This window comes from Capricornis sumatraensis, chromosome 19 (assembly GCF_032405125.1).
Source record: "Capricornis sumatraensis isolate serow.1 chromosome 19, serow.2, whole genome shotgun sequence".
In the NCBI taxonomy this organism is placed as follows: domain Eukaryota; kingdom Metazoa; phylum Chordata; class Mammalia; order Artiodactyla; family Bovidae; genus Capricornis; species Capricornis sumatraensis.
The window spans coordinates 22,983,440-23,009,576 of NC_091087.1; the positions used below are offsets into that span (position 1 = coordinate 22,983,440).

The window sequence follows — 26,137 nt, forward strand, 5'->3', positions numbered from 1 at the left end:
TGTCGCCTGCAAGACTTCTCTGTCCATGGGATTCTCCAGGCAAGAATACTGGGGTGGATTGCCACGCCCTCCCCCAGGGGACCTACCGGACCAAGGGGTCAAACCAAAGTCTTCTTCATTGCACGTTGTTTCTTTACCCACTGAGCCACCTGGGAAACCCCCTTGTGGTACAAGTATGGTGTCCCAGCCTCCGGATCACCAGGAAAGTCCCTAATCTCCTTCCTTTCTTTTCTTCATCTTGCAAACTCCAATTAAAATGGGATGAACCAGATCAAACGTCACCTCTTCTGTGAAAATTTATTTATTTTTTTTAAATTTTCTTTTCTGTATTTTACTATTGGACAATATTTAGAATATATTGAAAAATTGGAAATATTGACAAATATTTTGCCTGTATGAAAACTGACATATGATTGTTATTTTCTGGAGAGACAGACACATTAGGTCAGGATAAAGAGGACATAAGAATGACTCAGATGGCCTCCACTCACAGATTTGTCTCTGTGTACAGATGCCTTTAAGTATCTATTAATACAATTAAACACAGATAGGATCCATTACAATTCAGGTATCTCACCTATATTGCTTTCACTCATCATTATGTGACAGGTACCCTCTAATATCAACAGAAAGAGATCTATGTGTCGTTTTTAATGGCTACATAGTATTCTTTTTTATATATCATTTCCTTAGCTAATTTCCTGTGGATGCACATTAAGTCACTTCCAGGTGCTTGCATTATGGTAAATAATGTCATAATGAGCATTCCACTGTGCTTTGGAAATGTTTTGACAGTTTCCCCTGATCACATAAGATCTTGATTATCTGTTTTCCTGTCTTTCTCACCAGACTATTATTAGTTCCCTGAGGGCAAAAATCATTTCTTTTGGAATCTCAAGACCCTTATAGAGTGCCAGTAGGAGCTTAATAATACCACTAAAAGAAAGAAGGAATAAATGAATGAATATTTATAGAGTTGGGTGCACATCACACATGTCTTTAGTTCTTTCTCAGTTTTTCATTGGCCGTGAGCCTGATATCTCTTAGGACTGTACAGTTCTCTACTTGTTTCTAACAGATGTCATTGCCACTGACATAAATTTAATATGTGACTTTAAGAATTACAGTATGCCAAACCATGACTCCACCATAGATCTTCATGGACTCCAGAATAGATTTTATAAATTGCAGAGAAAAAATGAAAGACGTATACCCTACACTCTTTGCCCTCCCCTAAGCAGAGATGAGTTATTGAATCTTAAATTTTCAACTACAGGAAAAAACACGTAGTATGTGTATTGCCTACTGTTTACAGCTGTTGTCTATTACGGGTTCTTGGAACACCATTTGCGGCTACAACTGAATGGTCCCATAGGTTGAACTCACCCATATGAATACAAAATTGCCTTAAATCACAGAGAGGAAGAGAGGAGAACCTACTAGAAATGGCTAAACTGCTGCTTATGCTAACATCTTCGTGAGAACCCACAGTTTCCCTGTTTGCTTCTTTAGGAGAGCCTCTTAGGTTTTGTGGCATATGACAATCCAGTGAATTGTAAGCTTGACTCTCCAAAGAAGAGAAACATCACTGATATTTCCTTGCAAGAGCTACATTTGACTTACTGACTATAATGCTCTAATTGCACTAGTTATCCGGCAATGGGACTCAACTGGCCCAGACAATGAGAGGATCCAATTGATGTTGAAAATTTGCAAGAGCTTAAGCTTTTTTTTACTTCTTCGTGATGGACTGGGAACACTTACTATTGTTTAATATACTGTAAATGAGCATAGTTCAAAAACCACAGAGAGTAATGTGGAATTATAGAACTGAAAATAGGCCACTGATTGGGTCCAGATTCATCAAGCCTCTTTATTTCTCAATAAGCTTTTTATTGGCATGTCAATACAGCTTGCTTTGGAAGTAATTGTGATCAGATGATATCGTGGGAAAGTTGACCTTCAACTAACTTCAACTGTGCTAACCAGCTGATTGTATACCAACCCCCCCCCCGCCCCCGTACTCTTCTTACTTAGTAAGTTCCAGTTAGCAAATCGTTAGTCTAACATGCAGAACCTCCAGTCCAAAACTCAGTTTCTTCAGAAACTTACGTAATTCAACTTAGACAGAACACGGCGGGGCTGGAATTTGAACTCTGGAAATACAGCTCTTGAAGTTGTTCTCGGAACTTTTGGTTGCCAGCAGGGAAGGATGGGGGGAACGGATAGTTATGGAGTTTGGGATTGATACGTACACACTGCTCCACGTAAAATGGATAACCAACAAGGAATCACTGAGAACTCTGCTCAGTGTTATGTGGCAGCCTGGATGGGAGGGGAGTTTGGGGTACATGTGTATATATAGTTACATGTATATGTGTGGCTGAGTCACTCTGCCGTGCACCTGAAACTATCAAAGCATTGTTAATCAGCTATAGTCCAATATAAAATAGAAAGTTGAAAGAATAAAAGTTGTGCTCTACTCCAGTAGGCCCTACTGTCTGTGACTAAACATATGTACTGTCTATAGAAATGTCAGGATATTTTTGAAGCACAATCTTTGGTATGTCTTGCTCCTGTTTAAAAGACATCATATACTCTCTATTTCTTAAAGTAGAAATTCTCAACTGTTTATTTCTGGGACACACCTAGCAAATATTCTCATTGCAACTGTTTGTGTCCCTCTTTTCTCCCCAGTCCAGAAAGCCCACTTAGATGCATGCTATTCAAGGTAACCATATTATACAGATGATTTTAAACTGGTCTTTTATTCATATAAGTTGAACTAGAGTCTAACAAAATATAACAAATATGTGATTACACTTGCCCAGTCAAATAGTGGTTTATTGGCCTCAAACATCTAGAAGCATTGAAGAAGCTAGTGAAGGTGCAGGATAGCTGTTTAAGGGGTTTTTTCAAGAACCCAGGCTCTTTCTACCTTTATGTTACCATCTTCTCATGTGACTTGGATTCTCGAATTGGCTTCCTCACCTTAAAGTGTCAGATCTATGTTCAAGGAAGGACGAAGAGGCAGATACAAGAGACAGAAATCTTAGAAGGCATTTGCCAGGTGAAACTATGCTCTCTAATCCTTTTTCCGACAGACTTACCCTCTGGCTGCTATTTACATCTCATTGGTCTTACTCCTGTCACATGGCCTTTCCTACCTCTAAGAGGATTCATGAAGCTGGGTGTTTTGATCTGGGCACCTCCCCCGAAATCAGGGGTCTCGTAGTAGGAAAGAAGGGGACTAAAGCTTATTGGACAAGGAACCAACATTTTGTGTGATATATACATTGTGAACATATGTATATATATCTATGTATGGAGAAGAAAATGGCAACCCATTCCGGTAATCTTGGCTAGAGAATCCTGTGGACAGAGGAGCCTGGTGGGCTGCTGTCCATAGGGTCACCCAGAGTCGGACACAACTGAAGTGACTTAACATGCATGCATGCATTGGAGAAGGAAATGGCAACCCACTCCAGTGTTCTTGCCTGGAGAATCCCAGGGACAGGGGGAGCCTGGTGGGCTGCCACCTATGCGGTCTCGCAGAGTCGGACACGACTGAAGTGACTTAGCAGCAGCAGCAGCAGCATGTATACGTATAGGGCTTCCCAGGTGGCACAGCGGTATAGAATCTGCCTGCTAATGCAGGAAACTCAATAGATACAGTTTTTATTCTTGTGTTGGGAAGATTCCGTGGAGTAGGAAATGGCAACTTCCAGTATACTTGCCTGGAAAATTTCATGTACAGAGGAGCAGGGTGGGCTATAGTCCATGGGGTTGCAAAGAGTTGGACACAACTGAGCACACGTGTACACACACACACACACATACATATATAATGTGAATATATCTGTATCTGTATCTATTTCTATATATTATCTATGCTGCTACTGCTAAATCGCTTCAGTCGTGTCCAACTCTGTGTGACGCCATTGATGGCAGCCCACCAGGCTCCCCTGTCCCTGGGATTCTCCAGGCAAGAACACTGGAGTGGGTTGCCATTTCCTTCTCCAATGCATGAAAGTGAAAAGTGAAAGTGAAGTCGCTCACCTGTGTCCGACTCTTAGCTACCCCATGGACTGTGCCTACCAGGCTCCTCCGTCCATGGGATTTTCCAGGCAAGAGTACTGGAGTGGGTTGCCAATGCCTTCTCCAATATCTATATATAAAAGAAGCAAACATTTGCACTTTTATTAATAACCAGTGATTCTTCAATAGATCTCATCACAGATCATAGCATACCAGTGAGACACTGACTTCATGACTGAGAACTTCTGATTAACAGTATAAACTCCAAACCCCAAACATAATGTATGAGGAGGGACATTACTAGTTTGACACCAGCCTAATTTCTAAATTCATGAGCTACCATTTCCAGTCCTTTGCTTCAGCCACTCATGGCTTGTCTTGATTCTTGAAAGCACCGGTTTGTAAAAACTGATTGTTTTCACAGACTGGTAAAAACAATGAAAACACAACAGGAAACTGGTTGTGTTTCCTCTGTGTTCTTTGCATGTATCTTTTTCTTTGCTTAGAAGACCCTTCCTCACCTTCTCTCTCAAGTTGTGCTTGGTTGCCCAGTTGTGTCCGGCTCTTTGTGACCCCATGGACTATTGAGCGCCAGGCTCCTCTGCTCATGGGATTCTCCAGGCAAGAATACTGGAGTGGGTTGCCATGCCATTTCTCTCAAGTTAGATGATAATTATTCTGCAGGACTGAGTCTAAATAAATGGCATCACATCTCTGGAAATGTCTTTCCCTCTCTCAGACAGATCTATTTTTGGTGCTTTATTTACACCACCATTAGCTCGCTTGTCGTTATTTGCTTGAATGTTTGTCACCACCGACAAGTGCTTTGGTCTTTTACAGAACAAGAACTATAATAGATTCAGCTTTTTCTACTCAATGCCTCCTGCAGTTCCTGGAATATGTTCAAGATACCTGCTTAAATTGAAAAAAAAAAAAAGCTGATGTTATCCCCCAAATATAAAGGATCTACAAAGATAAGCAATGTGCTCTCACCACAGGCAATAAAAGTGCATGAATATATATGCCCCTTAAACCTGCATCTTGTTGGCTGTTGACAGAGGGCATTTTGTTTGTTTTAACTGATGATACTAGTAATATGATTGGATAATTAATAGTTTATTCCTCCGTATCTTTTATTCCTTGTTATTTAGGGGTTCTTGAGGTTATTCAGGTTTGTCTTTCTTTGTATAGAATTAGAGATATAGTTTATACTCCTTAAGGGAAGAAAAGCCATAAACTCACAGTTAAATACTTAACTCCTGATTTGAATAATCAGGAAGAAAATGACTTGTTTAACTTTTAGACTGTTTAGTGGCTAACGTATTTATACCCAGCAAAAATTTTGTTCTCGTCTTTAAAGTGAGTTTAGGAGCAATAAGGAATTGGGTGAGGATACAGAAGGAAGTGAGAGTCATAAAAACCCTCACAAAATCAAACAGGAGGTTAGAGCAGACATGGTGAATCGCTTGTCTGATAACACACGTTCCTCACCTCCCACTTCCTCAAGTATGTGAGGACAGACATCACTAATCAATCAAAGACGTTTTCCACCTGAGCCCAGATGTGGTCTGAGAATAGGTCTCAAAGCTATGTGCATCTTCTGTCAACAAAGAAAGGATGATAAGTCCATCTTTTCTCAATGCATTCTGCACAGAGGTATGTTGTGTCAACACACTCCTTGTGATTGGCAGAGACTGTGTTCCTGATTTCTTTCACAAAGTGAAGGATGTATTGCAACTCCAAGACTGAACTTCTAGGCACTTCCTTCTGTGAAATCTCTCCAGGATTGGCTTCAGTGTCATAAAGTCAATCATAAGTTTCCCAGTTCAGTTTCTGTACTTGACTCTCTTACTGCTGTGAAATGAGAGGGAACATCCTAGCCACAGATTTTATAACTGAGAAGGGAGAGACCTAACAGGTACACACCTAATGGCAAGCAATGTGCCAAGTGCTTTATAATTACATCATTTAGTTTTTATAACAGCTACAGGAGGTCAGTATCATTGTCCTCATTTTACATGTGGGACAGCAGCCTTGGAGAAATTAAATCCTGTGGCTGAGATCTTACAACTGGTAAATGATGAAGATAAGATTCAATCTCAGATCTGGGACATCCAGCACCATGCTATTGGATACCGAAGAGAAAACTGTTTCTTTGGTGGTCTTCTAAAATCTGATTCATGGCTTGTTTGATGCCACGAAGTACTTACAGTTTGGGTAACAGCCTTGAGCTTTAACTTTATACTCTCCCAAGTCTTAGAGACTATAGAGGCAGATGGAAAATGGATAAATGCACATTAGGTTTGTATTAGAAACAATCAACCTATTTAAGACTTTATGCCAGTCAGGTGTAAAACTGGCTTCCTGGAGATTGTCTTGATGGATATGGAAACTGTATTTAGGTTTAATTTTCTTGCATGTGTGTTTTCTTTTTCTCTGCAGGGCAGCGCCCATACCAAGTGATTACAGCTCGAGTTCACCCAGGAGAGAGCAATGCTAGCTGGGTGATGAAGGGGACCTTGGAGTTCCTGGTCAGCAGTGACCCCGTGGCTAGGCTCTTGAGGGAAAACTTCATTTTCAAGATAATCCCCATGCTCAACCCAGATGGTGTCATCAATGGCAAGTAAGTCAGGCACCGGGCCTAACTTAGGTCGCATTTATGTTACCATGATAATGGATTGTTGTTCTGCTCAATGGGTTTGACTTGAGAGGTCTTGGTACTCTGGCAGGAATAACTTCTCTTGAGTTCTGTTACCTCGCACAAATATCAGGATGTTCTCTGTAAACATTGGTATCAATCTCATAGTTTCTTTTAATAGAAAAGTATAGACTCATAGGCAATTAGTAACAGAAGAATCCTTAGAAAGAATCGAATCTAACACTCTCCTTTTAAAAAGGAAGGAATTGATGTCCATGATAATCAGATGACTCCCCGCCCACTACCCCCTGCCACCTGGGCTGGATTAATGACAAAGCCAGGGCTCAAACTGTGATCTGATGAAGTTAAGACTGGTGCTTTTCTTTGCTCCTGAGCCTGGTGGGCCATGGCCCACTGGGTCGCAGAGGGTCGGGCACGACTGAAGTGTCTGAGCACGCACTGCAGATCAGTCTTTATTCTCAGTTGTGTTTTTACTTGGAGCAGGAAATGGCACCCCACTCCAGTACTCTTGCCTGGAAAATCCCATGGATGGAGGAGCCTGGTGGGCTACAGTCCATGAGGTTGCGAAGAGTCGGACACGACTGAACGACTTCACTTTCACCTTTCACTTTCATGCATTGAGAAGGAAATGGCTACCTACTGCAGTGTTTTTGCCTGTAGAATTCCAGGGATGGAGGAGCCTGGTGGGCTGCTATCTATGGGGTCACACAGAGTCGGACATGACCGAAGTGACTTAGCAGCAGCAGCAGCAGCAGTGTTTTTATTGAATTCTGGATACAGCTATAATAAGGGTGTCAGTTTATTTAAATGGAATGGCTGAAATGGTTGAAGAATGGCCATAGAATGGCTAAAAGTGAAATGACTGAAAAATGGTTGGCTGAAAGAGAGAAGACTGGGGTGGTGCTTTTCCTGGCCCACTCCTACATGCATTTCAGAATGTATATTGGGAAAGATGAATTCCAGTGTTAGAAAGAGTCAGCATTTTTAGAGTTTGTGGGCTGAGGCCCAGAAAGCAGAGCAGGTTCTCAATATCTCACAGCCAGTGGATGGGGGTGACAGGGTGAATATTCATACATACCTGCCTCAAGCTGTGGAAAAAAACTTAACATTCCTTCCTTTGGTAATAAATGATTATTTTTACTATAGGATTAGACAGTGATATCCCATGGAAAAACCAGAATTCAAGATAAATAGAAATATTGAAAGGAAACATAATTTCAAGAGCTAAAGATGCAAAAGAAGTTGTAATTTAAAATATCCATATTAAAGAGGCAAACACACGCTTTTAGAAACTGAGAAAATAGAGCAATATTGAAAATGTGAAAATAAAGAGAGATAAAATGAGAATTATAAAAAATATGAAAAAGCAAATTTCAGAGATAAAATAACTTAAAATAAATTAGAAAATGTTTTAAGAAATATAAAATAATTTCTTTCAGGAAAAAATCCTAAATATTAATAAATGTTGAAATGCTGAGAATAGACTAGTTTCAAAGGGTAAGCATAAAAAAAGAATATTGAGAAGTTACAAAGGTTAAAGATATAAAGATGGTAAAATAGTAAAAGAGGATCAGAATAATTCCCAAAGGATAAAATATGTTAAATTACGCTAATATGCAAGTGAATGAAAGCTAAAGCCTGTAAAAATACAATTGAAAAAAGAAAACCAACGGGAAAGTAGATAAGTAAGTAAAGAAAGCAGCCACATACTTAACAAGTTTCCTAGCTTTGTATCTTCCCAATTTTTTTTTCTGATGGAATTTTTTTGGTGGGCAGAGAACAGGGTCCTCACTTTTTGTATATGGTGACTGGTTGGCACAGTCTTGCACTCTTTGCATATGGTGACTGGTTGGCACATGCGAGGCATGAGAGGACAAGTCCTTTAGCATGCACCATCAATCAGACCTTTGGCAGCAATCTGGCTTCTTAGATCTGAAGCGGGACAAAGCCCTGAGGCACAGTGTCCATTCCTGGGGTCCAGCAGCACTCAGCTGGCTCCTACCATGTGTTCACTGAGCTCTAGGAATCAGCTCTAGAGTCTCATTGAATGACTCCTCCCTGCTTGAGGGGCTAAGGATTTTATTAGCATGCTTACTGAGCCTAAATGGATGGAAAACAACTCTGCAAGCCGTCTTGAGGGACATGACCTCGTTTCAAACATTTTCTCATCCAAATTGGCTTTTTTCTGAAGTTACGTGTTCCCTTGAATTATCTGGAGTCTGGCTGAGAGTGAAAAGAGCACCGGGTTCAGAGTCATAATTCTACTTGGGAATTCTGGCTCTCGCCTGACCTACTTAGTTTTCTCTTCTGTTGAAACAGGAAGCTCCCTGTTGACCCATCTGGGTAAAGGTCTTAAAAGCCTAAGGTAATATTCAAGCTTTGGAACAAATACTATGGTTTCTTCTATTTCAGATGCTAGCACCTCTGAATCAGAGGCTTGATCCAGGTCTTAGTTTGAAAGGTTAATGTGGTCTCATCAGTGAATATCCTTCTGGTCTGGACATGCTTTATTTCCAGCTGGTTGCTTTGGGTTCCCTAATGGCAGGCCAGCTTCTTCTTTATGACACCACCATTCATCATTATTACCGTTATTTATTATGACTAACTTACCCTTTTTATTTATATAGCATCTTTCATCATGCAGCTCAAAGCTCTTTGTAGGTTACTTTGGATCACTCAAACAAATCATTTTGGCTGAGTTGGATTTGGAAATCATACCCTTATTCTACTGAAAGGAAAATTCCCAGGTCATTGCACATCATTACCAAAAGACTTGAGGCTGCCATGGAATCATAACATCACATGATAAATACGCTTAAAATCCTCAGCTCATGGACCCTTCTCAGAACATACCTAACATATGGTTTACCTAGTTTTTGTTGAGTCCCTAAGTCATGTCCAACTCTGCGACCCCATGGACTTAGCCTGCCAGGCTCCTCTGTCCATGGGATTTTCTAGGCAAGAATACTAGAGTGGGTTGCCAGTTCCTTCTCCAGGAGATTTTCTTGACCCAGGGATTGAACCCATATCTTCTGTATTGGTAGGTGGATTCTTTACCACTGAGCCACCAGGGAAGCCCATGGTTTATCTAATAGCCACTTAAATTCTTCATTGACATTCCATTTAAGGACGTACACATTCCATAGTACATAATTAGGTGGATTTGTTTTTCTCTGTTTTTATCTTATGAATTTTACACATTTTGCCTAAAATGTGTAAAAATAAGGATAAGATAATTACCTTCATTTTACATGTCTTAACTTCCCCAGCTGAAATCCCCTCCAAGTTTGATGCAGTTCACCTGAACATTGCTTATGTGATATTGTTTCTGATGTTATGACTTTCATTGGTTTTCTTGGGACACATTCCTGTTCATCGCCTTCTTAACATTAACAAAACTTCCCTGTGTGTGGTCTGACCAGCAAAGAGGCAAGATTTGCCTAAAGATTAAAGAGCTCGAACTTGAACTTGGCACTTAATCTACCACATGAAGCTTTTCTTTTACAAGAAATTATGGGCCCCTATGGAGTTTGAAAAACTGTGTAAAGGTGGAGTAGTTTCCTTGATGCTAATGGAGACTCTGAGGATGGCTGAGAGGTTTTAATAGCAGTGGTCAGGGAGACAAAGCCAGGATTTTCTAGCAGAAATAGAGAGGGTCTTGCCAAGCCAAAGATATCTTAGCAACATATGTCTGTAACAGGAAAACAAACCCCAAAGACGGTTTCCAAAAGAAACATCCTACCATCTTGTTGGCCTGGTCATTTCTATTGAACTGGGCTGAGTTCTGAGTAATCTGGGAGGCCTGACACAGTGATCCCTTGATTCTTATAATTCTTGCCAGCATGCAACAGAGGTAGGAGACGACCGGTTGGGTTAAAGCAGAGGTGATAATGGTGGCTTGATTAAAGCGGGAGAGGGGGAAGACTGGTGATGCCTTAAAAGGTCATCATGGTAAGTAAGTGAGGAGAGGAAGAGATCTAATGTGAGTCTCAATTTTTGGACTTTGGTTGCTGGGTGGATGGTAGTGACAAAGAATTTTTATAGAATCAATACACAGGCCAACATTTTGTTTCCAGTAGAATCGAAGTATATTTGTCCTTAGTATATGTACAAGTCTACAAACGTGATTACCTCTTCCAAGACTGTAGTGGAAAATGAGTAAATAACAGTAAAGAAAACAGTAAAGATGGCATTTTGCCATCTTGAATCCAGCAGAAACTAATACAATATTATAAAGCCAACTCTACCGCAATATTAAAAAAAGAACAAAGGTCATGCTGTAAGTAATAGCTGACTACTTTAGGACAGGGGTCCCCAGTATCTGGATTCTAATGCCCGATGATCTTAGGTGGAGCTGATGTAATAATGATAGCAATAATGTGCACAATAAATGTATTGCCCTGAATCATCCCCAAACCACCCCCCCTGCCAGTTCATGGAAAAATTGTCTTCCATGAAACCAGTTCCTGCTGCCAAAAAGGTTGGGGCTCTCTGCTCTAGAGGAAACATATGAAACTATAAAGATCAGATAAAAATGTTGATGATTTTAACTATCTAGGACCATTTAAACTTAGTATGGATAGCCTTTTATTTGTGAGTTGGGAAGGCTTTATTTTACTACATTAAAAGCCCTCACAGACTTTATCTAAGAAAATATTGAGCACCTTTTATAAGTCAAGAAAGAATCTTGATCTTTTACATGTATTTTCTTATCCAGTAATAATTATGGCCCAACCAGAGTATCAATAGATCTTCTGTATAATTTTCAGGTATGAAAATAAATTTAAATACATATACAGGGGTGAAGTCTTCAGAGCAGTTTATTTATTTTTTAATTGGAGTATAATTGCTTTACAATATTAGTTTCTGCTGTATGGCACAATGAATCAGCTGTAAGTATGCATATATCCCTTCCCTCTTAAGCCTCCCTCCCACGCCACCAGCCCACCCATGTAGGTTATCACACAGCACTGAGCTGAGTTCCCTGTGCTACACAGCAGCTTCCCATTAGCTGTCTATTCAGTTCAGTTTAAGTAGCTGATACTACAGAGGCAGGACTATAACTACCGTCTATTCTGTACAGAGATTTAAAAGCATTAAAATAAAAGAAACTTAAAATGTTCTAGCTGGGCAGATTCTTGTATATTATTTAGTCTCTGTCCATCAAATGATAAGGTAATTGAGACTAAAGAGATAAAAATAAGTTATCACATAGCCTAGTTGAAAAATGGCACTAAAAATTGTCTAGATAATTAAAACACTCAGGCAAACACACACACACACACACTCACGCCCAGGTTGTATAGCTAGCTTGTGACAGGGTTGGGGTTTGGACCCAGTCTCCCTCCAGAGCCCATATTGATTTTAATCTATCAACTCTTCCCAGACTTAGATGGTGTACTTAGTCACTCAGTCATGTCTGACTGTTTGCGACCCCGTGGACTGTAGCCTGCCAGGCTCCTCTCTCCATGGGGATTCTCCAAGCAAGAATACTGGAGTGGTTGGCATTTTTTTCTCCAGGGGAGCTTCCTGACCTGGGGATTGAACTGGGGTCTCCATCATTGCAGGCAGATTCTTTACCATCTGAGCCACCAGGGAAGCCTGAGAATGCTGGAGTGGGTAGCCTATCCCTTCTCCAGGGGATCTTCCTAACCCAGGAGTTGAAATGGGGGTCTCCTGCATTGCAGGCAGATTCTTTACTATCTGAGCCACCAGGGAAGCCTGAGAATGCTGGAGTGGATAGCCTATCCCTTCTCCAGGGGATCTTCCTAACCCAGGAATTGAAATGGGGGTCTCCTGTATTGCAGGCAGATTCTTTACCAGCTGAGGTACCAGTTGGAGATGCAAGCAAAGCCTCAGCCCCATCAGCAGAAACGGTTTCTAAAGTTAGTCATTTTTTTTTTGTTTGTTAGGCTTTATATTTTATACTGGAGTATAGCTATTAACAATGTTGTCATAGTTTCAAGTGGATAGCAAAGGGACTCAGCCATACATGTGCATGGATCCATTCTCCCCTCCGATCCAGGTGCCACATAACACTGAGCAGAGTTCCCTCTGCTGGACAGTAGATCCTTGTTGGTTATCCATTTAAAATATGGCAGTGTGTACACGTTGATCTCAAATTGTTGACCTTGATCTTCACATCCAATGTGACTGGGATGAGAGAAGGCATAGCCTTCCCAGCTTTCCACAGTATTGATCCATGATAAATGAATCGGTTTATCCTTGGTTTTCCTTCATAGAATTTGAATTCCCAGCTTGGCTTAAGCCTGGACACTCTACCATATCCTGCCAGCTTTTTCCATTGTAGAAGACATCCTTCCTATTGCCACCAACTTTCTGGCTGTAAACAGCACTCGTCTGACTTTGAATCGTTTTGGTCACTGGGCTCCTCTTCCACTGTCCTCTCTAGTACATTTTCATTCAGGCGACAATTCAGGATCGCAAAGTGATGATGGTGATCCCCTTTGGGCTCACTGCACCTTTGGTCTTGGCTAGGCCTCTTCCTTCCTTTTTTTGATATGCTACCAGCTTCCCTTTTACATGACCTCAGTTCTTTGAATGTATTTCAAATCTCTTCAAGATAAAAACATGTAGCACTGATTCTCAGATTTTCAAATTTCACAGATCAGTTACATTTGAAAAAAAGGACTGTAGTGAGTATATAATCTTTTAAAAATTTGCACAAGTAAGAATGGAAGATACTCTCTGAGCTGCTGACCAACAGGCTCGTGAGAAATTCAGCATCAGATGTTTCCTGGGCTGCCTCCTCACTTACACAAAATCCTACAAGTAACTCAGAGGTTTGTGCTGCTGGATCTTTAGATCATGGAAGTGAGCATTCTTACTTTTCATGCCACGATACATTTGCTACTGGTCATGAAGACTTCCTTGTGGGTAGAGAGCAGTGTAGTCATTGAATGAATTGGCTATTCCCAGTATCAATCTTCCCACAAAGGAGTAAATCCTGGAACAGGAAAAGATGCCTGATAAATGGACCTTTTAGGGGGAAGAGATAATTCTGATGATCTTGAAACTGGAGAAACTCTGGTCCCCCTTACATCACTGAGGGTCATTTTAGAATGATGGCACCTAGGATGTCAAGGAGGTCTGAAGAAGCGATTGCTCAACTTGCTGCGTAAGAATGAGAACAGCTATCACCAATGATCAATTTTAAATTTTCTGTGAGTAATTATCATCTGTTATATCCTTTATTCTTATTATTGTTACTGAGTCACTAAGTTGTATCCTACTCTTTGCAAACCCAGGAACTGCAGCACACCAGCTTCCCTGTCCTTCATTATCTCCATGAATTTACTCAAACTCATGTCCATTGAGTCACTGATGCCATCCGACCATCTCATCCTCTGTCACCCCCTTCTTCTCTTTCCCTCTATCCTTCCCAGCATCAGGGTCTTTTCCAAAGAGTCAGCTCTTCACATTTATTCTTAGTAAAGTGCTAATAAGCCTTTCCATCTTGTTTCAGCTGTGTTATTGAGATTGAAAGAAAGTGTCTATGCCTCAGATTGGTGAAGAAGAGCAGTGGCAGTCATACTTAGAGAAACTCTTAAGGAGACAGGGAATAATAAGTACAATGGCGAGTATGTTTTTAAAATCATACTCAGTATAACTGAGACATTTAAAAATAAAATAGCTTTATTGTTTTTTAATTATGAAAGGATACATGATACAATCAAGATAATAGGTGTTGAAGAAGATGGGATTTGATTCACACAGTGATAAGAAATCTGAAAGTTCAAAAGAGGAATGCAGAAGAAACCAGGTGATTAATATTTGCAGAGGCAGGCACTGCCTACAAGCCTGGGGAAGCAAAGGGAAGCTGTGGAGTTACTGAAACCCAGGGGCTGAAAGCCTCCAAAACACTGGTGTTTGGAACTCTGAGAAGGAAATGTGACTTGTCATGGGCTTCAGTAGACTAAAGGTCACAGGTAAAAGGGTGAAAGAGAGTAATATCCAAATAGCAAGGGGACACATCCCACCTGCTGCTGGCACCCATGAGAGGATGCAGTGATGTTATTGGTGTGCATCTTAAGATGCAGGGGTTAAGCCAATCACCTGCTGCTGCTCTAGCCTCACTAAGTGGAACTGGGAAACATAGAGGGTACCCTTTACTTCCTCTTCCTGCCTTCTTATCACTCTCTAGTGCCTCTCATTGTGGAACCTAGCAGGAAGTCAACTGGCAAGGTAGTCTCAGTATTGCAATCTTCAGTTCTAGCTGCAGTGTGACAGAGAAGAAGAAAGAATTATGGGCTGAGAGCTCAGAGACAACTGGTGAAAAGCAAGCACAAAGCATCCATCTACAGAGTGCCCACTATGCAATTGCATTGGGCTTATTGCTGTTTATATGTGACTTCTCTGTTTTCAAAAAATAAAGTGGTTTTATTGTTTCCAATGGGGGGAAAACAAAGCATCATTATTGTAGAAAGTCCCATTGTAGAGAAAAACCTTAAGGAAGAAATTAAAAAGCACGCAAATTTCAGGCTAACACATTGCATTACTCCAAGGGGTACTGCTCACATTATCATCTGTGATAATTACATTGTGCCTGTGGAATTTTGTAACATGGAGTCCCTCCCTGAATCAGGCTGCTCAGAGAGAAACACTATTACGAAGATGAAGAAGATGCATTAGTGTTTGTTCATAAATCTACCGCTTCGGGTATATCAGTTATTTCTTTACATGTATTTCTATATCCAAACTCATTTTAACTTTTATAAGATAATGTATTTTGTAGTAGAGTTTAAAAACAAACAGCATCTTCCTAATGGCAAAGAATACAAATGTTGTTATTAGTTTTTAAAACAGCGATTTTACTGTATTGTTGGGCCATAATTAATACAAACAGTTCTCCTTATAAACAACAGACAGGTGAAGAGTCTTGTCAGTCTCTTGACAAATTTCTCAGGTTGTTTCCTTAAGAAAAATTCTAAAAAGTGATGTTTTTAATCAAATGTTATACATATTTTATATTTAATACATATTGTTGCCAGATTTCTCTCTATAGAAGATATGCAGATGTATATTCCTACCACTGATGGATGAAAGGGCCTGGTCTCCATACCTTTTTAACACTGAACATTATCATTCTTTTTATTCTTTGTCAATTTTATAAGATAAAAATATGATTTTAAATTTAATTTTTTATACTTATGGAAAAGTAAATATCTTATCCCATTTTGCAGAAGAAAAAAAAAAGTCTGATGCAAAAATCAGGTGACATATGCAAGGTCAGCCACACGGTTGATGTTTCACAGTCAGGAAGTAAACCCAGGTTTGTCAGGTTGCAAACCTCCCGTTCTTTCCACTTAGCTCTGCAGTCCCACTTATGTCAAAGCTTCCATACCGTCATAGGGGGACTCTTCTTTTGAATGCTGTCAGCATAGAACTTGGGAGGTGTAAGCACCTAATACATACCTGTTAAGTCTAACTCAGGGTGCACCTGACCTTTCTAAAGTGTTTTAACATATGGCCCTCCAGATAGTTCATCTTCAGACCAGAGCAAGAGCTCTAAAGCAGTGGTCCACAAGCTTTTTGACACCAGGGACCCTTTTCATGAAACACAATTTTTCCACAGACTGGATGAGGATGGTTTCAGGATGATTCAAGTGCATTACGTTTATTGTGCACTTTATTTCTATTACTCTTACATCAGCTCCACCTCAGAGCATCAGGCATTAGATTCTGCAGGTTGAGGACCCTTGCTTTAAAGAGCTTTGAGCCAGCTCTGTCAGAAATGAACTTTCTGATACATCTTCAGTTAAATGTTAGTACACAAGTATTGATGTAACACTCACAGTGTTTTACTACAGGTTGGCTATAGTTTTTTGTTCAATCTTGTACAGATGTTAGAGTTAGGCCATAAAGAAGGCTGAGAACTGAAGAATTTATGCTTTTGAATTGTGGTGCTGGAGAAGACTCTCAAGAGTCCCTTGGACTGCAAGGATGTCAAACCAGTCAGTCCTAAAGGAAATCAACCCTGAATATTCATAGGAAGGACTGATGCTGAAGCTGAAACTCCAATACTTTTGCCACCTGATATGAGAACCAGCTCATTGGAAAAGACGCTGATGCTGGGAAAGATTGAAGGCAAGAGAATGGGGTGACAGAGGATGAGATGATTAGATGACCTCATCAACTCAGTGGACATGAGTTTGAGCAAGCTCTGGGAGATAGCGAAGGAGAGGGAAGCCAGGCTTTCCGCAGTCCACGGGATCTTGAAAAGTTGGACATGACTTAGTGACTGAACAACACCAAGAAAGTCGGAAGATTAGATTCGTGACCTACCCATTTGGGGTATGATTTTGGTTGAACCTGGGGGTCTGACACTTAACCTTCTCTAGCCCTGCTCATCCTTTTAGTCCCCAGTCACTGTTTTGAGAGAATGACACATCCGGGAGCCTGGTTTTATGTCTGGACAGTCTCCAACAGGCTAAGGTTTAATCAGCATCTTCCACGCTGGGAAGATTTGTGCCCTTGTGAGTTCTGCCCTATGCCCTGAAAAGCAAAGATGGCAGATGACACTCCTTTGCAGAGGGGAGAAGGAGAAGCAGGAGAATGCAGGGGAGACCAGCAAAGGCAGAGAGATACTGTCTGTTGATGGTCAGCCTCTACCTGCATCTCTTTCTCCCTCTCAGCGATGCACTCTGTCATCCTGTCCAAAGGCCAAAATGATTGCAAGCCGAAGAGCCTAACAGAAGAAAGCTCTACATTCTCTGTGGCCTTTGGGAAGGTGAATGATCGAGTAAATGTCTGGAGAAACAGTGGTGACGGTCGTTATACCATGCCATGCCGTGACATGACAGGAGAATGACACTCCACGTTGAACTCTCGTTCCAAAGTTTCAGTTCCAAATTCTCCTTTCAGTGAGGCCCAGGAAATCCACCACCCCTGCTACGGAATCTCCCTGGGAAATATTTGCTGGCCAAAGGTCATATTTCTTAGTTAGAGCTTAGCCATGCCAGTCACCTTTCCTTTACTGTAGAATGCAATTGCTCTGCCTGGGAGCTGAGAAAGGTTCTTAAACTTGCAATCAGGGACTCTGAAAATTCAGATTGTTTTGCTCTTTTGTAGACTCTGGACCAGAGTCATCAGTGGATGGATATTTGTTTTTAAGAAAATTTTAATTTCTTTGGGCATGGAGTGAAGGTTGGTTCTTTGAATGGAAATAGCAGTCTGACTCTTTCTGCTTTGTTTGCTTGTCTCAGTGTTAGGAGCTCTGAGAAGAGGTGGGCAAAAGGTATTTAACCTCTTTCTCTTTGCTTTACTTTCTTTATATAGATAAGAGGGGGAAATGTTATTTTGATCCAGAAGGGATTATTTGGATGGAGGAACTATAGTTTTCTCCATTTACCTGATGCCCTCACTGGGGAAAAAAAAAGAAACAATGGAAGTCTCAGTCCAGTTTGAATGCTGAGATGTTCTCCTAGGCACAGAAAGGGAACACTTAGAGAAATATGTTAATCTCACAGACTCTTTTTTAAATTAAAAGGTAAAGTTAAAAATTTTTTTTTAAACATCAGAGAATAGTTGCTCTACAATGTTGTGTTAATTTCTGTTGTATAATGAAGTCAGTCAACTGTATGTATACGTATATCCCCTCCCTCTGGGACTCCCTCCCAGCTCCTGCATCTCACCCCTCTGGGTCATCACAGAGCATGGCGCTGGGCTCCCTGTGTTACACAGCAGGTTCCCACTGGTTATCTGTTTTACACAGGGGAGGGTATATATGTCAATTCCATTCTCCCAAATCATCTCAGCCCCTTCCCCCTCCAAGTTCACATGCCTTTTCTGCACCTGCATCAAATAACTACAAAATGAAAGACAAATACGCCTTTGAGATTATTTAAAAAGTTGCAAAGCATAACTGTTTTCTATCTTAAATACTTAACTTGCAAATGTCTGCCAGTAAGTCTCAAATCATGGTCTACAGAGATTTTGCCGGACATCCGTGATGTTCCTTCTAAGAGACAAAAGGAGGTAAAGAGATCATGAAGAACATGGCATTCGGTGGCACTGTCTGAGCCACTGTGCATCCCTCTTAGGAACAGTGTGAGTTAAGGGAACATTTGAGGGTTGCGGTTCTAGATGCTTTTTAACAGTGGTATTGGAGAAGGCGCTTGAGAGTCCCTTGGACAGCAGGGGGATCAAACCAGTCAATCCTAAAGGAAATCATTCCTGAATATTCCTTGGAAGGACTAATGTTAAAGCTGAGGTTCCAATACTTTGGCATCCTGATGCGAAGAACTGACTCATTGGAAAAGACCCTGATGCTGGGAAAGATTGAAGGCAGGACAAGAAGGGGACGACAGAGGATGAGATGGTTGGATGGCATCACCGACATAAGCTTGAGCAAGCTTCAGGAGCTGGTGAGGGACAGGAAAGCCTGGTGTGGTGCAGTTCATGGGGTTGCAAATTTCGACATGACTAAGCAACTGAACTGAACTGAACTGCTTCTAGAGAGAGATCCGATACAGTCTTGTTGATGAACTTGTTCTTAGAGATCAAAATGAAAATTATTTGCTCTGGGAACTGTGAAAGTCATGCTGCTAAGTCATTTGCATAGTGTTAAATGATGCATAGTTCTGGGTGGATAGTTCTGGGAGGGTGCTCCCAAGGGCTTCCTTGCTCCCACCCCTTCCTACTACAGCCTGCACACCGAGAGGGGGGTCAGCAGTTTGACTATTCCATTTGCCTTCCTCAGATATTGCAGTGCCGAATAAACATTACTATTTATTATTCCTAAATTTAGGATTATTAATTATATCAGCATAAACCTAATTTATGCCATCATAAACAGCGATAATAAATGCTGCCAAATGCTAATACTCAGCTCTTGCCAACTGTGCCTGTGGTTGATGGGTTTCCCCCTCTCTTCCCAGAAGCATTAAATTAAAAATGATTCAGTATTGCAGAATCATTGATCACACTGGAGCTGAGGCTCTTGGGGAAATGGGCTTGTTTTGTTAAATGCTTTTCTCCCTCATTTGCTGGGCAACTTTTGTTATCTGTCTGCACTCCAGTTTTTCTCTGTTCTTCCCCCTATAGGAGGAGCAGGGATGCAGGCAAGGAGGGAGGTGGTTGATCATTTGTTCTTCTTTCTAGATTTCCCCTTTAGACAGCTCTCTTTATAGTATTACCACTCTTAACACCTTCTTTCAGCATACTGAGAAGTCTTTATAAAGCAAACCCTTGAGTATAATTTGGATGTGTTATTTCTCAATTCCCATCACGTCCACCATGTTTTTAATGATGTATGTCATGTGGCTTCCTAACATCCATCAATTTCCATCACTGGAAAATAGGAAGCACAGCTCTGACAGCTCTGCCAATACTGAGGGTGTTATTTCTTTTGCCGTTTACCCTCGGGGAGGCTCTGCTTTTATGAGGGAGGACGTAGGCCTGTGTCCCCTTGTTATGAGAACTGTAGTAAGACCTCACTGCTTTCCTCAAAGGAAGCTGTTTGAACTTTTCCTGCCTTCTTCCTGGATCGCTCTTTTTTTTTCCCATCTGGGATGACTGTGATGGAGGTGTAGTAAAGAAACTTTCCATCACGTGACCCACAGACTGATTTAGGTCAGAGTTGTATTCTTTCCATCGATGTGGCTTTGAACAAGTTACTTAAGCTCTCCATTCCTGTTTCTTCAGTGTATGAAGACACCTTCCCTAGGTATCATCATGGTCAAATACCACAGCACTTTGAAACTGTTAAGCACTGTATGGAATTATAATGGAAGGGTTCCTTGGATGGTGTTCTTTCTTTTTAAACTAGAGGAAGGAATATGTTCTATATTTGAATTTTTACTGAGGTATAGTTGACATATGATACTACTAGGTCACACACAGTGATTTGACATTTATATACATTACTCATTTATCACCATGATAGGTCTAGTGAGCATTTGTCAACATATGAAGTTATTACAATGTGATTGATTTTATTCCCTAAGTTTTACATTCCCGAAGCTGTGATTTATTTTATAAAATCACTACAAATTTGTACCTAATTCCCTTTCCCTGTTTTGCCAAATTCCTCAACCTCCTCTTTCTCTCCTTCTCTTTAGTTATGATTCATTCTTTCTTATACTTACAATTTCTTACTCTTTGCTGAAGTTCTTATTGAGTTCATCTATTATTCTCCCAGGTTAGCGAGCCACTTTCTGATTATTTCTTTAAACTCTTCACTTGGTAAGTTGCTTTTCTCTTTTTCATTTAGTTCTTTTCCTGAGGTTTTTCCTTGTTCTTTCTTTCTTTTTCTTTTTTTTAAAAAGGAAAACATACTTTTTTATTATAGATTTAAATCAAATAGGTAGAAGATTATGAAATCTTCCTTAAAACTGTTTTTTTATTTATTTTTTTTTTAATTTTTATTTTTACTTTACAATACTGTATTGGTTTTGCCATACATAAAAAAAAATTTTATTTTTACTTTGTTTCGCTTTACAATACTGTATTGGTTTTGCCATACATTGACATGAATCAGCCACAAGGGTACAAGAGTTCCCAATCCTGAACCCCCTCCCACCCCATATCATCTCTCTGGATCATTGGAAGGTATTCCTTTGTCTCTTCACTTTCCCTACCTCCCTGTGTATGTTTCTACATATTAGGTATGTCAGCTACATCTCTGGGCCTTGAAAGAATGACTTATATAGGAGTGATCACCACACAGGCGCTCCTCTGTGGGTGGCAAAGGTCCTTCTCTTATGGTTGGACTGTGAGCAAACTGGTGGGGGCAGGTCCCTAGTCCAGCGGACTGAGAGGCCTGGCTGTGACTGTTGCAGGTACCCTGCTGGGTAGGGCTGCTCCTTGGCAAGGCTGCTTCTAAGGCCCAGCTGAGATTACTGCAAGTGTGCTGGTGAACAGGTCTGGCCCCCCAGAGTGGGAGTCACTTTGGAGGGGCTGCTTGAGTGGGTGGATCAGGTGTGGAGGGTCCTCAGGGGAATGCTAGGGTGGGATGCATGGTGTTAGCTAGTTTGATGGAGAGGGACATACATAGTGCCCACTAGCACTAGGCCAACTAGAAGCCAGGGAAAGGAGAGTAAAATAAATGGTGTCCACCAGCACTTATTTCCCCAGAGAAATTCCCACTAGGTCCTAGCCTGTTTAGTACACACTATAAAGTTATAAGCCAGAACTCCCTGGTGGCTTCATGGTAAAGAGTCTGCCCACAATGGAGGAGACCCAGGTTCAATCCCTGGGTCAGGAAGGTCCCCTGGGGAAGGGAATGACAACCCACTCCAGTTTTCTTGCCTGGAGAATTCCATGGACAGAGGAGCCTGGTGGGCTACAGTCGTGGGGTGGCCAAGAGTCGGACACGACTGAGTGACTAAGCACAGCACACAGCACCAGAACTCTAGGGTCAGATTGATGAGGGCTCAACAGCCTTTCCATGTCTCACCTGTGCTGTGATCTTGGGTTGGTTACTTAACTCCTTTGAGCATCGACTTCTTAACCTCTTTGAACATAAAATTGTAAAATCTCCTTGTATGATGCAGACACTTTTCAAGCTGTGCCTTTGCAGTGGAACTCAGTGGGTGTGTTTTTACAAGCTCTTCAAGAGTGGGTCTTGGTTAGCCACAACCCTCTGACGCGCCTAAATGTAAGCCAATCTGGTTTTCAAAAGCAAACACTTTGGGGGCTCATAGTGTTTTGTTCCTGGTGCAGGTCCCACAGGCTGGAAAACACAACACTGGGCTCAGACTGTTCGCTTCTCAGGGGGCATCTCCATAGTTGTGATACCCGCCTTCTGCCCCTGGTTGTCGGTTATCCCATGGTGGGGTGAGCTCTGTGACTGGCAGCATCTCTGCTACTCCTACCTGCCTCGCTATGGTCTTTTCTTTATGCTCTTAGTTGCAGAAAATCTGTATGCTACTGGGACGACCCAGAGGGATGGTACGGGATGGGAGGAGGGAGGGGGGTACAGGATGGGGAACACGTGTATACCTGTGGCGGATTTATGTTGATGTATGGCAAAACCAATGCAATATTGTAAAGTAATTAACCTCCAATTAAAATAAATAAATTTATATTAAAAAATAAAGAAAAGAAAAATAAAAACTTAAAAAAAAAAAAAAAACAGAAAATCTGTATGCTAGTCTTCAGGTCCAGAGAAGGCAATGGCACCCCACTCCAGTACTCTTGCCTGGAAAATCCCATGGATGGAGGAGCCTGGTAGGCTGTAGTCCACGGGGTCGCTAAGAATCGGACACGACTGAGCGACGTCACTTTCACTTTTCATTTTCATGCATTGGAGAAGGAAATGGCAACCCACTCCAGTGTGCTTGCTTGGAGAATCCCAGGGACGGGGGAGCCTGGTGGGCTGCAGTCTATGGGGTCACACAGAGTCAGACATGACTGCAGTGACTTAGCAGCAGTAGCAGCAGCAGTCTTCAGGTCATTCTGACACAATTGCTCATATGTAGTGGTAGTTCAGGTGTATCTGTGAGAGGCTGTAAACTCAGGAGCTTCCTACTCTGCCATCTGCATCCTGATGGTTTCCAGTTGTTTTCTGTTGCCTGAACTATAATTGTGGGACGTGCAAAGTTCTTCTTAGTCACCAAGCCAAGCAGGCCCTTTCCTGGTTCCATTTTCTAGTGTTTCAAAGATATTAGGATAAAGTGTGGCAAGAATAGATGAGACAGATATTCTTCAGAGGTTGAGATAAGGTCAAAGGTGAGAAAGTCTCCTTTAATATATATATTTGATATATATGTCTATACGTGGTGTATATATATATATATAATTACATGTATATGCATATAATTTGTCAATCTTACATCCACTCTAATTTTAAAATAATAATCACAAGGACAACAACCTCTTTAGTAAGAGCTTTGATTGACTTGTGATATGATTTAAAATTATGGATTGGGTTGAGAACTGAATAAACTGTATAAAGTATACAGCAGTAGGGAGGCTTGGAAGTGGAAGAATTCAGCTAATGCCTTTTTTCTTTTCATGCTTACTTTCCAAATAAATATCAGTTGTTGTTGTTCAGTTGCTAAGTCATGTCTGACTCTTTTCGACCCCATGGACTGCAGCACACCAGGGTCTCCTGTCTTTCATTGTCTCCTGGAGTTCGCTCAAATTCATGTCCACTGAGTCAGTGAGGCTATTTCACCATCTCACCTCTGCCTCCTCCTTCTCCTTTTGCCCTCAGTTTTTCCCAGTGAGTCAGCTCTTCACATCAGGTGGCCAAAATATTGGAGCTTCAGCTTCAGCATCAGTGCTTCCAATGAATATTCAGGGTTGATTTCCTTTAGGATTGACTGGTTTGCAGTCCAAGGGACTGTTAAAAGTCTTCTCTAGCACCACAATTCAAAATCATCAGTTCTTCGGTGGTCACCTTTCTTTATGGTCCAACTCTCACATCTGTACATGGTGGCTGGAAAAACCATAGCTTTGACTATAAGGACCTTTGTTGGCAAAGTAATGTCTCTGCTTTTTAACACTGTCTAGGTTTTTTATAGCTTTCCTTCCAAGGAGCAATCATCTTTTAATTTCATGGCTATAGGCACCATCTGCAGTGATTTTTGGAGCCCAAGGGGGGAAAAAATCTGTCACTGCTTCCATTTTAAATAAATTTAGTTGTTCTGTTTGAATGGATGAAAATCTGGCCTCTTGTGTTTTAGAACACAGCCTTTTCAGCCTCAACCTCCATCAGGGCATCTCCAAGAGTGTTTCAGCGTATCTGTAATGAGCTGTGTCTATGGTGGAATCCGTCTCCCCCAGCCTAGGGACTGCCTGCTTGCTGTAGTCAGTCTCAGCATCTGAGCCAGCCTCATTGCCCAGCACCCACAGAAGTCTGGATTCCTGTGGAAGTGCGCCCCATGAGGAACCAGAAGGAAATGCACCTCTAAGCCTGGCATTGGGCAGCTGCTGGGAGCCTTTTTCTTTCAAATTCTGGGTCCTGCTGCCTGGCTGGCGGTAACAGGAAAGTCAAAGACAGCACATACATCTGTGTCTATTTTGCTGTCTCGCATACAGGGTTATCATTTTGGACTCTGTGGGAGAGGGAGAGGGTGGGATGATTTGGGAGAAAGGCATTGAAACATGTATACTATCATGGAAGAAACGAATCACCAGTCTAGGTTCGATACAGGATACAGGATGCTTGGGGCTGGTGCACTGGGATGACCCAGAGAGATGATATGGGGAGGGTGGTGGGAGTGGGGTTCAGGATTGGGAACTCATGTACACCCGTGGCGGATTCATGTCAATGTATGGCAAAACCAATACAGTATTGTAAAGTAAAAAAAAAAAAAAAAGAGAGAGAGACAGCACATAAACCTTGGTAATGTGGCTCCACCCTCCCTACCCTGGCTTCCAGGTTGTCTTTTTCTTGGAAAAGGTTATTTATCTCCCTGAGCCACCAAGCCCTTTTGAATTATTAGTCTTATTCCTTTATTGCCCTGCTTCCTTCTTGCAAATACGTTCCTATACATCTTCACTGCGTAGGAAACTCTTTTCTATTTACAGCTTTTCTCTGCTCCTTACCCCTCCCCCTGGCCCAATAACAGCCAAGGAGATAAATAAGAAACATAACTCTTTTTGGCTATTATTTTTTTTTCTTACCCTGCACAGTAATATATATAATAACAAGAAAACAGATCTTATTACTAAAGTAATTACAATAAATAAAAAATAACCAAGTGTGGAGCTTAAGGAAGGGGGCATGTCAGGGGAGTGATTGCAACAGGATTTTAAAAATCTAATTTACTAGCACCAGTCTCACTGTTCTGTGGATGCCTCGTTTAGGAGATTGTGTCTAATTAGGGAGTGTTGTTATCACTCATTGCATACACCCACCCTTAGCTGGCTTGTACCTTGGGTCTTTGAAGGGAAAATTTGGCTCAAGGAATCCCTGGAGAAATTTCCTTGTCAGCAGCCCTGTGTTGATAACAGCTACACTTTGCATGCTAAGTTGTATAATCGTCAAAACGTGGGAACTGCAAAGAACTGCATGGCATCCTTCCCTCTGATCATAGATAATCTCCTCCTTCATCATCTAAATAGTTGGCTATTTATCCTGTCATTTGTGAATTTCTAAGTAGGGGTCACAGAGCACCCTTAGTAAAACATGCTGGTGCTGACCAATTCCTTTTGTTACAGTGCTTTTCCTTGAAGCCAATCTAATTTTATCTGAAAGCAATTTATGTCTCTTTGTTCCTGTGTGGTCCAGAGTGGAAATGCGGAATAGTTATTTTTCTTGATTATTTATGGCTATTATCTCATTTATGATAGCCATGTTTCCAAGTCCTTTTAGTATTGGAATCATTTCTTTTCTTTAAACTATGTCCTTGTATGGTCTGCATTTAGCATTTTTTTAGCTACAATGTAATTGTCCCTGTTTGGTTTCTTTAGCCTTCTTCAAGTTACTCTGGCTATGGAAGGCACTTCAGGCCTGGCATAACAGTTTGA

The 26,137-nt window shown here is 41.2% G+C and overlaps 1 protein-coding gene across 1 annotated transcript in view; it reads left to right on the top strand.

Moving 5' to 3' along the window:
- Positions 1 to 26,137, top strand: part of AGBL1 (AGBL carboxypeptidase 1) — an 874,683-nt gene that overhangs the window by 297,944 nt on the left and 550,602 nt on the right. Inside the window, exon 18 of the mRNA XM_068991508.1 lies at positions 6,481 to 6,661. Within this exon, the coding sequence (XP_068847609.1) occupies positions 6,481 to 6,661 (181 nt within the window). The remainder of the gene's footprint in view (positions 1 to 6,480; positions 6,662 to 26,137) is intronic.